We start from the raw sequence: 12744 nt of genomic DNA on the forward strand, positions 1-12744 counted from the left end.
TTTTTTGGTTTGTCGAGACAGGGTTTCTCTGTATAGTCCTGGCTGTCCTGGAACTCACTTTGTAGACCAGGCTGGCCTCGAACTCAGGAATCTGCCTGCCTCTGCCTCCCAAGTGCTGGGATCAAAGGCGTGCGCCACCTTGCCCAGCTCTGTTGTAACTTTCTTAATCTATAAACAACAAGATGGAGACTGTTGATATTCTCTTCTACGTGTTGTTCCATTTGGTGAGCTATATTGGATGCTGAAGTAGTAGTTCATTGTGAGTTCATTTGAGACCAGTGGAGGGTGCATAATGAATTCCAGACCAGCCTAAACTAATATGTGAGACGCTGTCTAAAAAAAAAAAAGTGGTGAATGAGCTGGGCAGTGGTATCAGATGCCTTTAATCTTAGCACTTAGGCGGCAGGGGTAGTCAGATTTCTGAGTTCAAGGCCATACTGGGCTACAGAGTGAGTTCCAGGACAGCCAGAGCTTGACAGAAAAACAAAATACTAAAAAAAAAAAAAAAAAAAAAAAAAAAAAAAAAAAAAAAAAAAAAAGTGTGTAGAAAGTGTGTGTGGTGTATGCCAGCCCCATGTTGTAGAGCACACCTTTAGTCGGGAGGCAGAGGCAGGTAGAGTAAGGAGTAAGAGGCTGGTCTGGTTTAAATATTAAGTTTCAGGGCAGCCAGGGAAGATACACAGTGAGATCTTGCTTCAAAAAAGGGGTGGCGGTGGCTAGTGAGATGGATCAGTGGGTACAGGTGCTTGCTGCTAAGCCTGATGACTTGAGTTCAATCCTCAAGACCTACATGGTGGAAAGAGAAAATGGACTCCTGCGAGTTGTCCTCTGACCTCTGCATACGTGCGTGATATGTATATACAATTCCTGTACACAAATAAATAAATGTAATAACATTTTAAAAGCCCAGTTGGACACTGAGAAAATATTCCGTTACTGCCGAACCCAGAGCACTGCCAGTGAGCATTGGGAAAGACCACACTCTGCACACCTTGACGTTTGTGCTCAAGGTTCTCTCCGCTGCTGGCATTCTGTGGAGGCAACCTAAGAACCATACTTCAAATGCCATTTACTTGCTTGATTATTTTTTCCTTCACATTTTCCTCTTAGATGCATTTGAGAAAACATGGCTTGTATTCCATTTTGATTACACCATTCCCTTTGTTTCCTTTGAGAGTCAACTCCATAAAGAGACTCTGGCTGTTGTTGAAAACTGGGCTTTTGGCCCCATGAGAACAGCGCCTGTCATCCAGTCGACATTGGCGGGTGGAGAAATGGTCTGAGTGCGTCCTCCGTTTCAGGTGTTATGGAAAGTCCTTTCATCAAAAATGAATGCAGAAGGCGTTGTCAGCCTTAGGTAATGGCTAAACTATCGGAGGCTTCATGTGGTGGTGCAACTTGCCCTTAAGTGTCAGAGCTGGGACCTGAACACGGATGAATTGAATACCTCTCTCCATTCATCCCTGACTTTGTCACCAACCAGCCAGATGGGGTCTAGTAATGAGTTCATCATGCTATATATAGCCACACTGCAGCTTCCTCTTCTTCCCACTCTCCCTCCTTTGATGCTAAGGGTGGAGCCCACAAACTAGGGAATAAATACTTAGTGAACCCCACCCACCAAGTCTCTCTCTCTCTCTCTCTCTCTCTCTCTCTCTCTCTCTCTTTCTCTCCCTCTCCTTCCCTTCCCTTCTTTCTTGTTTTATTTATTTTAAAATTGTTATGTGTACTAATGTTTTGCCTGCATGCAAGCACTCAGGTACCTACTGGAGACCTGAAAGGAAGTTGGATCCCCTGAAACTGTAGTTACAGATGATCGTGAGCCCTGGCAGCAGGTTTTAAATCCCATCTTACTGAGCTGTTTTTCCTTGACCTGATGTTGTATGGAACATACTCTGTAAATCTCTCTGATGGGGACAGAATTTCAGGGCTGGCTGATTACTTAGCTGTCTCGGTTACCCAGTCCCTCTTGATTTGAAGCAGCAACAGAGGCCTAATGAGGTTGATCACCCCTGACTCCTGGGTGGTCCTGAGCTGTGAATGGATTGATTCATGAGCCTGAAGCATTCTTTTGGCAAATCAGAAGTTCTGATGGCCTCTCATCCTGCTTGCTCTTGTCAACTAGAGGCCCTGTGGTGCTGGGCTTTTGGGGGGGGGGTCTCCTGTATTTGGGTGCAGATCACTTTTAGGAGGAGCAGATGTTAAGCTCTGACAGGGCCATCTCCTGCTCTTCTTCCTCTTCCTCCTTCTCCCCCTCCTCTTCTCATTGTTTCTCTGTGTGTTCCTGCATTCCTGGCTTTCCTGGAACTCACTCAGTAGACCAGGCTGGCCTCAAACTCAGAGATCTACCTGCCTCTGCCTCCTGAGTGCTTGGATTAAAGGCATGAACCACCATTGCCCAGCCAGGTAGTGTTTCTTGGTGTGGAAATCAAGATATTTCTAAATGTCTTTGAGGTGTTCAACTACACAGGAGGATGAGTCTTAGGACATAGTATATCTTCATGTTCTGGACAGTTTGTCTCTATCTTTCCTTTAAGTCTCTTAGGGGTTAAATGCAACCAGGAAGGAACAGGCCAATTCTGCATATTCCACACATTCAGAATGAGGAATATTTTCTGTTCACAGGGATAGGGGACAATCTGAATAATGGCTCAGAGATAAAGGCAGACTCAAAAAGGAATGAAAATGTGACCTCACCTTGAAAAGAGCATGAGCTGGTGAGTGGTGGGGAAGATGATGAGGCAGGAGAGTAAGGACATAGCATGAAAGATTTTGCTTTGGGGCATGGTGATGTAGTCTGTAATTCTAGCACTTGAAAGGCTGAAGCAGGAGGACTGCTGTTGGTCCAAGACTGCTCTCATCTCTATAGTGAGTTCCAGGACAGCCAGGGCTATGTAGAGAGACTCAACCTTGAAAAAAACAACATTACTCAGTGTGGTAACTCACATCTGTAATCCCAGCACTTGAAGGATTGAGACAGGAGGATTGCTGTGAGTTTGTTACTTTGGGTTATTGTCTTAGTTTCTTTTGCTGTGATGAAACACTATGTCCAAAAACAGCTCATGGAGGAAAGGGTTCATCATTGAAGGAAGTCAGGACAGGAACTCAAACAAGGCAGGAACCTGGAGGCAGAAGCTGATGGAGAAGTACTGCTTACTGGCTTGCTCCCCATGGTGTGCTCAGCCTGCTCTCTAATAGACCATAGGATCACCAGCCCAGTGATGGCTCAGCGGTTAAGAGCACTAACTGCTCTTCCTGAGTTCAAATCCCAGCAACCACATGGTGGCTCACAACCATCTGTAATGAGATCTGATGCCTTCTTCTGGTGTATCTGAAGACAGCTACAGTGTACTTATGTACAATAAATAAATAAATCTTTAAATAGGAATTGCTTTACAGGCTTGCTCACACCCCAATCCGATGGAGACATTTTCTCAATGGAGGCTCCCTCCTCTCTGATGATGCTAGCGTGTGTCAAGTTGACAAATGTGCAGTGAGTGCCAGACCATCTTGGACTATACTGTGAAACTCTATTTCAAGAAGAAAAACCAAACCAAGATTAGCAAGATGTCTCTGTGGGTGAAAACACTTGACACACAGGCCTGACAACCTGAGTTGGATACCCAAAGCAAAGGTGTGGAAAAATGGAAAGAGAGAAAATCTCTCTCTCTCAATTAAAAAAAGAAAAAAGAAAAAAAAAAGCTTTAACATGTAGGCAGAGGGCTTGATTTGATGAGGAAGGATATGGTCTTTGAAGGGTCTTGAGGGTGAATCCCTGTAGGTTTTGGGGGTGCAGTGTAGGTCACAGGGTAGGAAGTGTGAGGGTAAGAAGGCAGCACTGGGGATGTTGCAGAAGGAAGGAGACGCCCGAGTCACCTTTCTTCCACTTAGTTTAGCGCCAGCTGCTAGTTTCCTGTGTAGTTCACGTCTCCTCAGGCATGGAAGGCACCTAAAAGGCTTCGGGGGAAGGTGAAGGTGTCCTCTGCCACTGTGTTTCTTTCAGGGGGCTGTGTACAAGGCCAGACAAGGAGCCTTTCTCCACGTTGTGTATTCTGACTTGGTCGGATCACAAAGCAGCAGATCCAGGAAGAGTTTTTGTATTTTACATTGCAACAGAATTCCTTGCATAGCAGAGCTCAGGGGGAAAAAAAGGCCCTATTTGAGGACAAAGGTCAGGGCTTCAGAGTTCAGGCCCATTTGGAGAGAGCGAGGCCCTTCTTTGCCTGACAAGCCTCTGTGCTGATGTATGTGGAGTGAACTGTCAGGACCAGTGATTTAATCTAGTCTTCAAGTTACATTTTCTCGCACCTTGAAACTATCACCCACAGACGGGCTTTGACAGCAGGAGAGGTAAGATTGACAAATGCCCTCCCCATGCAGGACTGCTGGGGCTGGGGCTAGCCTGCGTTCCCCAGCAAGCCCAGGCAGCACCGACCGCCTTGGCCGGGAGTAGGGTCTGGGTGTGGTTTCCTTGACTTGCCTACTGCTCTCCTCCTCAGGATTGTCAATGGTGGGGGGCGGAGGAGGAATGCCCTCCTACAAACCTAGCACAATCAAGCCACAAGGAGCACCTTATCTGCCTCTCCCCTACATTCCAGCTCCTTGGAACCAGCCAAGCTCTTCACTGAAGTCCCAAGGAGGTTGAGATACCCATATTCCCCAAAGCCACTTTGGACTGTTTCCGAGAATAGCTTTGTAGCACAGGAGGCAAAGGGCAGGGTTGCACCCAAGAACCCATCACCCAATTGTCCAGTCTGGTTTGGAAAGGCAGTTTTGATTTTGTTCCTTATCCCCAGTGGGGATTCACACACAGCGGAAGGAGGCAGGGGAAGGCTAGACTAGGTCACAGAATAGAGGCCTGCTCCCTGTCCAGGCAGTTCCCGCCTGCATCGTGACAGGCTCTTAGAGAAATATCTTAGTAAAAGAGTTCTAAGCAGCCTGGCAACCTTCCAACCTTCCTTGTACCAGAGACGAAAATGTCGTCCTGACAAAATGTTTAGGGAATTTCTTAGCACATTCACCACTTGTAGACCCCAAACTATACAAGTTGTGGAACTCTTGAGAGAAAAAAAGAAAGCCCTCAAATATTGTGCAATGATCTTGCTCCAGTGAGTGTTGAAGTAGGCGTTCTGTGATCTTTAATTGTGTCAATGTGAGAGAGATATTTGTGGGCCAAGAGTCCCAGGAGGAATCATTTTAACGTGATTTTTTTTCTTTTTATTTTATTATTTTTTTGGTGACAAAGTCCTATTACATAATTCAGGCTGTCCTTGAACTCCAGACTGTCCCACCTCAGTCTCCTGAGTGCTAGGATTACAGACATGAGCCAAGAAGCCCAGCCTTATTGTGGTTTTTGTAGCAGTGTGTGCCCTCTTTTTCTATTTTTTTTTTTTTTTTTTTTTGGTGGGGGGTTTTTTTTTTTTTTTTGGTTGGGGGCATTGTTTGTTTTTGTTTTTGTTTGAGATAGGGTTTCTCTGTGTAGCCTTGGCTATCCTCTGGCAAGCTCTGTAGATCAGGCTGGCCTCAACCTCACAGATCCACCTACCTCTGCCTCTTGAGTGCTAGAATTAAAGATGTGTGCCGGGCCTGGAGAGATGGCTCAGTGGTTAAAGATGTGTGCCACCATGCTCAGTGAAATATGTGCCCCTTCTCTAAGCATTGCCAATTGTTAAGGTCAATTTGGGAAAATTAAAAAGAAGAAAAACAAATTAAAAAGATTAGTTTTGGTGTGAAGGACATGAAAATTACTTATTTTTTGTGTGAGCACATGCGCACATGCATGTGGCTGGAAGCTACAGTCAACCTTGGGTGTGGTCCCTTAGGGGCCATCTACTTTGTTGTTTTGAGAGATTGTTTCTATTTGGCCTGGAGCTGGTGGTTCAGCTGTCCATGCCTTCCAGCTCTGGGATTATGAAAGTAAGCTGTTGCCAGGGTCCCCATTCTTGCTCAGTGTCTTGGACACTGTTTGCTGTGAAGAGACACCATGACCAAGGCCACTCTTATAAAAGAAAGCACTTAGCTGGGTCTTGCTTGCAGTTTCAGAGGTTTAGTTCATTATCAACATGATGGGGAGTGTGGCTGCACACAGGCAAACATGGTGTTGGAGCAGTTCTATATTCACATCTGTAGGAGGCAGGAAAAGAGAGACTCTGGGCCTGGCTTGGGGTTTTTGAAACTTTAAAGCCCAGCTCCCTGTGACATACTTCCTTTAACAAGGCCACACTTCCTAATCCTTCTCAAGTAGTGCCACTCCCTGATGACTAAGCATTCACATTTATAACCTATGGGGGCCATTCTTTTTTCTTTTTTTAAAGAATTATTTATTTATTATATGTAAGTACACTGTAGCTGTCTTCAGACACTCCAGAAGAGGGCATCAGATCTTGTTATGGACGGTTATGAGTCACCATGTGGTTGCTGGGATTTGAACTCTGGACCTTTGGAAGAGCAGTCGGGTGCCCTTACCAACTGAGCCATCTCACCAGCCCCCCCTTTTTTTTTTAATTAAGATTTATTTATTTATTATATGTAAGTACACTGTAGCTGTCCTCAGACACTCCAGAAGAGGGAGTCAGATCTTGTTAAGGATGGTTGTGAGCCACCATGTGGTTGCTGGGATTTGAACTCTGCACCTTTGGAAGAGCAATCGGGTGCTCTTACCCGCTGAGCCATCTCACCAGCCCTATGGGGGCCATTCTTATTAAAAAACAAAACAAAACAAACCATACACCTAGCAAGCAGTTTACCAATTGAAGAAAGGCTAGTGGGTGTTCATGCCTAGTATGCATGCATGACTTGAATTCAATCCCCAGTGCTTTAAAAAAGAAAGTACAAAAATTAATTTATATGACCCAGTTTTGGCGCTGCAGAGATCGCCCAGTGGCTAAGAGCATTTGCTCCTACCGAGAACTGGGGCTCGGGTCTCGGTACCCACATGGGCCTTAACAACTGTTTGCAACTCCAGTTCTGGAATCCAACACCCTCTTTTGACCTCCACAGGCAGTTCAAGCACGTGGTACACACACACACAACTCATACACATAAACAGACAAAGAAATAAATACATAAATATTAAATTAGGCCAGGCGTGGTGGCGCACGCCTTTAATCCCAGCACTTGAGACACAGAGGCAGGTGGATTTCTGAGTTCGAGGCCAGCCTGGTCTACAGAGTGAGTTCCAGGACAGCCAGGGCTACACAGAGAAACCCTGTTTCAAAAACCCAAAAACCCCAAAACCCCAAAAAATCAAAACCAAACCAAACCAAACCAAACCAACAACAAAAAACCAAAAAAATATTAAATTAAAAAGCCATTTTCCTTTTCTCATCTCTTTTTTTGTTTTACTTTCCCTATTTCTCCCTTTCCTTTCTCCTTTTCTCTTCCCTACTTTAGTGTCTCTCTCTCTCTCTCTCTCTGATGTGGAGCCTAAGTTTAAGGCCTTGACCGTATTAGGCCAGCATTTTACCACTAAGGAACACTCCAGCCCAAGATGCGGGTTTTCCGTGTTCCCTGAAGTATGTGGGTGAGAGAGAAACCTGATTGGCACACGTCCTGGGTCTTGTTGGGGGTGGGTCTGGGTTGAGCACTGGTAGCTAGCAGGAGAGGAAGGGTCTGCTCTCACTGTGAGCAGAACATAGGGAGGGGCTCAGCCCACCCTTGCAGGCCTCCAGGCTCAGCTGACAAGAAGTCACACGGGGAGAGAAAGATGGATGAGGAGATAAGGAGACCACAGACGCTCTTCTTTTAAGATAACAGTGTCTCTGTGGAGAAATTCCTTCGAGAAGGGGCAACTGAGTATAAGATGGCTTCCTGCTTGACTGCTGATTTATGAAGGCCTCATGGATTCAGAACGCCCACCTCCCACCCCCAGCAAAACGACAGGTTTCCCGGTGTACATTTCCGATCATGCACCAACCTTGGGCTTTTTGTTTCTTCCTCAAATATATCAAAGTCTCTGGGCTTTTTGTTGTTGTTGTTAATCTTTGGTCAGGGATACCTAGAAACTATTCAGGTCTCAGCACAGCCATCGTCGGCTCAGATAAGTCTTGACCCTGAGTTTGATAGGGGGACTCCTCAGTTTTAAGTTTTCAGAGACTCTCTTTACCAGGCTCACGCAGCTTTTCTGTATTGTGTTCGACAGGGTCCCCTCACACCCTTTACCAGACTGTAACCTCAGCCTCTAAGATGAGGACCTTCCTTACCTGTGGCCACGTGTTCTATCTGGCAGGATCAGAAGAAAGGACAGCCTGCTGTCTATGAGCACTGGGATATTGCGACAGTTTCTGTCTGCTCTGACTTCAATCCCCAGAGCTCTGACAAGTGCTCACAGTATGTGTTCATGGGCTGACCAAATGACAAGTTCACTTTTTTCTTCAAAAGAGGCATCTTTTTAAAAATTATTAATTATTCAGCTGGATGGTGATAGCACACATGCCTTTAATCCCAGCACTCCCAGACACAGGTGGATCTCTGAGTTTAAGGTAAGTCTGACCTAGAACCTAAGGTAAAAGGAACTGACTCCTACACGTTCCCCTTCTACCTCTACCTGTATGCTGTGCCACGTCTGCACCCTTACCAACACATGCCACATGCTCTGTACACATACACACCAATAATTAATTAATTAATTAATGCTTTTTGAGACATGGTTTCTCTGTGTAGCCCTGGCTGTCCTGGAACTCATTCCATAGGTCACTTTTTTCTTCTCTTGAGACAGGCCTCTCTATGTAGCCCTGACTGGCCTGGAACTCTGTGTAGACAAGGCTGGCCACAAACTCATAGAGATCCGCCTGCCTCTGCCTCCAGAGTACTGGGATTAAAGTCATCTTCCTCCACCCCTGGCTTTCCAGCTCACTTTTTCTGAGGACCCTAGCAGTCATGCTCTGTATCTGATGTAAGCCTCAGAAGAGCCCGGAGAAGGCGGTGTTGTGTCCATCTTACAGATCAGGAGAGTAAAGCCTGGGGAATTTAGTAACTGGCTGACATTACAGTTCATTTATTTTTGTAATCAGGGTCTCATCTATTCCAGGTTGTCCTAGACCTCACTGTGTGCTAAGTTTGAGAGTTACAGGTTCTGTTCAGAAAATGACACAAGTAATAAAGTGGTTCTTTTTTTGTTGTTGTTGCTTTTTTTTCTTTCCCCAAGACAAGGTTTCTCTGTGTAGCCCTGGCTGCCCTGGAACTCACTCTGTAGATCAGGCTGATCTACAGAGAAATCTGCCTGCCTCTGCCTCCCAAGTGCTGGGATTAAAGGCATGTACTACCACTGCCTGGCAAATAAGTGGTCCTTACACATATGCATAAAAACTACCAGGAAGCTTGTGAAAAATATGGTGTTGCACCCCAAGGCTCTGATTTCCTCATAGTTTAAAGAATTGAAGAAGAATGTACTTAACAAAAATTTCTAGTTTTAGTGCCGTTTTTTGAGACATGGTCTCATGTAGTCCCGGTTGGTCTCAGCTTGCTAGGCAGCAGGGATGACCTTGAACATCAGAATCTCCTGTTCCACTTCTACTTCCTACTGACTACTGAGGTTATAAGCATGTGCCATCATGGCTGCTTGGCACTGGGGAATCAAAGCTGGGGCCTCATGCATGCTAAGTAGGCACTCTACCAGGTGAGCTACACACACACACACACACACACACACACACACACACACACACACCACACGTTTTAACCATTAAGTGTGCAGTGCTCTAGTTTAAATAAGCTCACATTTTTGTACTGCCATCCATCTTTAGAAACTTTTCCCCTTTTCCTGCTAAAACTCGGACCCCTTGAACATCCCTGTTGAACACTACATTCCCAATCCCCCTGCCTGGGCCCCTGCAACCACCATTCTGTCCGTACATAGCTAACTATTTGAGTAACCTCAGAAGGTAAATTCAGAGTTTGCCTTTGTGTCTGGTTTATTTCACTGTCCCGAATATTTTAAACAAGGGCTCCTGGTCATCCTCATGCCAGGGTCTGGATCATTCTTTGAGAAATTATGGTAGCGGGTAGGAAGAGAGGGAGAGGAAGTGTGGTCCTGGCATAGGCATCAAGGGAGGGCTGAATTCATGTGGTTCTTGAGGGCTGGTATGAGTCAGAGCAGGCAGGAGGCTGGCCAACAGCCACAGAGAGGTCCTTGACTGGGTGGGGGAGGGGAAGCGACCGGTGGCTGGTAGTTACTACTTAGAGGCAGTGGGGTTGATAAGTTATTATTTAGAGGGTGGTGGAATTCAAAGTGGAGAGATATCATGAATGGTAGCTCACAAGATGGGGTAATAACGATCCTAGAGGAGGGTGGGGTTTGTGGTACCCAGGGAGGGCAACCAAAGTGGAGGCGCCTGGAGAACAGGGGCCCTACGGGGCAGTAGGAGGACAGTGTGGGAAGCTGGCCTAGGTGAGTAGGGGGGCTGTCTCCTCACTCTCCTCACTCTCCTCACTGCTGTGGCAAATCCCTTGCAAAGGATGCGAGGAAGGAAGAGCTTATTTTGGCTCACAGTTCTACGCACAGTGATAAGAGAAGTCATGGCGGCAGGATATTGAGGCAGTTAGCCACATCGCATCCACAGACAGATGGCGTGGGCTCACGTCTATAATCCCAGCATCTGAGAGGTTGAAACAGGCCTAGCATGAGAGCCAGGCTAGCCTGGAGTTATAGACTCTAATAAACAGACAGACATAGACAAGGGGCACGGATCTGTAATACCAGAACTTGGGGGTTAGAGGCAGAAAGACCAAGAATTCAAAGTCATCTTTGGGTATATGGTGAACTTCAGATTAGCCTAGTCTATATGAGACCTTGTCTCAAAATAAGAATAAAAATGAAAAAACAAAAACAAAAACAAAAACAAAAAATGTGGCCGAGTCAGTTCCTGGCTCTTGTTTTTTGTTTTTATTTTTTTGAGACATGGCTCCACTATGTGAGCCCTGTCTATTCTCAAATATGTGATCTTTGTACTTTGACCTCCTGAATGGTGGAATTATGGGTGTATGTGTGGATGCATGCCTGTGTGTATGTAACAGTACATATGCATACATGCACACATGCACCTGTATTTATATAGGTACACACATATGCATGTGTATGCTATACACATACAAAACACTCATATATACACATAGGTTTACAAATGCATGTTTGTATGCACACACATGTACGTGGACTCACATCCATGTACATGTGTGTATGAGAAGTGGGCTGTGGGAGGCTAGGATCCTACTGCAGCTGTCAGGGGTCAGAGCCAGCATCATGGAAATCATGGTTAAAATGACCTCAGCCTCAGCCTCAGACTACAGTGGTTCAGGCAAGTGGAAGTTACATAGTTAATAGTAAAAATGGTATGGATTCTGTCAGTGAAAAATGACAATTTTCTCTTTGCTAAGAAGTTAGATGGAAGATGCTTTCTTAATTTTATGAGGCCTTGTGGATATGGAGATAGATCTAGATTTACTAATGCTTCCCTTCTCCAGAGGAGGAGCTTAGAGGAGCCCCAGATGGGGTTATTATTGGGTTTTCCAGATTCAGTGTCTGCTACTGCAGACATGATGTCCTTCTCTGCTGTCTCCTCTGTATTCTGCCTCGTTCCCCAACATGCAGTTCACACTAGGGTCCCCCCTTTTCGTTGTCTTTGCTTTTTTTTTTTTTTCTTCTTGGGTACTGGTTCTCAGCCAGGGGTGCTATGCTGGTAATGTTTGAAGACACTTCTGGTTGTCACAACAAGGGGACTTCTACTGCCATCTAGTACGTGGTGGCAGGATTGCTGCTAAGTACCCTACAGTGCAAAGCAGACTCTTGCAAGACATCAGAAAGGATTGTTCCATCTACAGTGATGCAATTGCTGTCGCTTGGGCTGGCGAGATGGTTTCAGTAGGTAATGGTGCTAAGTTTGATGATCAGAGTTTAACACTGGAACTCACATGGTTGAAAGACAGAACTGACGCCTACATGTGAAAACACACACAGAGACACAGATACAGACACAGACACACACAGACATACACACACACACACACACACACACACACACACACACACACACACACACTGAGTACCCTGGTTTAGGGTTGCTTGGATTTTGTTTCTCAGCCAGAAGGACTCCTCCAATGATTGCCAGCCTCCTGTAGTGCCAGGTGCCAGTCACTCTGTCATCATCCTTATAGCTATGGAAGGTGAAGCTCTCCCTGCAAGAGTCCCTCTCCAGATCCTCCCTGACATCCTTTCAACTTGCAGGGTTAGCCACTGTAGCAAAGTACCTGGTTGTCCTGCAAGGGGGGTTGTGTTGGAAGGAACCCTACCTGTTGATTCTCTTGAGGTCTACTAGCTGGGTAAACACTGGGTGCTTGTGAACAACTGAACAATTTGCCTGTTTAGCAGTGTTTTTGCTTTTTTTCTCCATAAGCAAACAAGGTGAGAGGGATGAAAATTGATCCAAGGTAAAGCATCATTCACATACTTTCTGCTCCTGTAGCTCTGGGATGAGCATCCAAGCTCTAGTCAGTAAGTGAGCCTCCCTTGGTGGCATGACTAAGCATCAGGAAATGTGGTAGGAGGTTCTAATTTTTGTGGTTTTGGTAGCAAGGAACCCTGGGGTTTTGTTCTCTCTCTCTCTCTCTCTCTCTCTCTCTCTCTCTCTCTCTCTCTCTCTTTCTCTCAGATAGTATCTCACTCCACCTAGGTCTACTGAATGCTTGTGTCATAGGCATGTCACTTACCTGTCAGGGGTGTTTTGCTCTTTGGTTTATGTTAGAGGACAC

The 12744-nt window shown here is 45.7% G+C and overlaps 1 protein-coding gene across 1 annotated transcript in view; it reads left to right on the top strand.

Annotated features, from left to right (window-relative positions):
• Ahnak (AHNAK nucleoprotein) overlaps positions 1 to 12744 on the top strand; it is an 89753-nt gene that overhangs the window by 54648 nt on the left and 22361 nt on the right. The window contains exon 6 of the mRNA XM_021205213.2: positions 2626 to 2717. Within this exon, the coding sequence (XP_021060872.1) occupies positions 2626 to 2702 (77 nt within the window). The 3' untranslated portion in view covers positions 2703 to 2717. The remainder of the gene's footprint in view (positions 1 to 2625; positions 2718 to 12744) is intronic.

Source organism: Mus pahari, chromosome 1 (assembly GCF_900095145.1).
Source record: "Mus pahari chromosome 1, PAHARI_EIJ_v1.1, whole genome shotgun sequence".
Classification (NCBI taxonomy): Eukaryota; Metazoa; Chordata; class Mammalia; order Rodentia; family Muridae; genus Mus; species Mus pahari.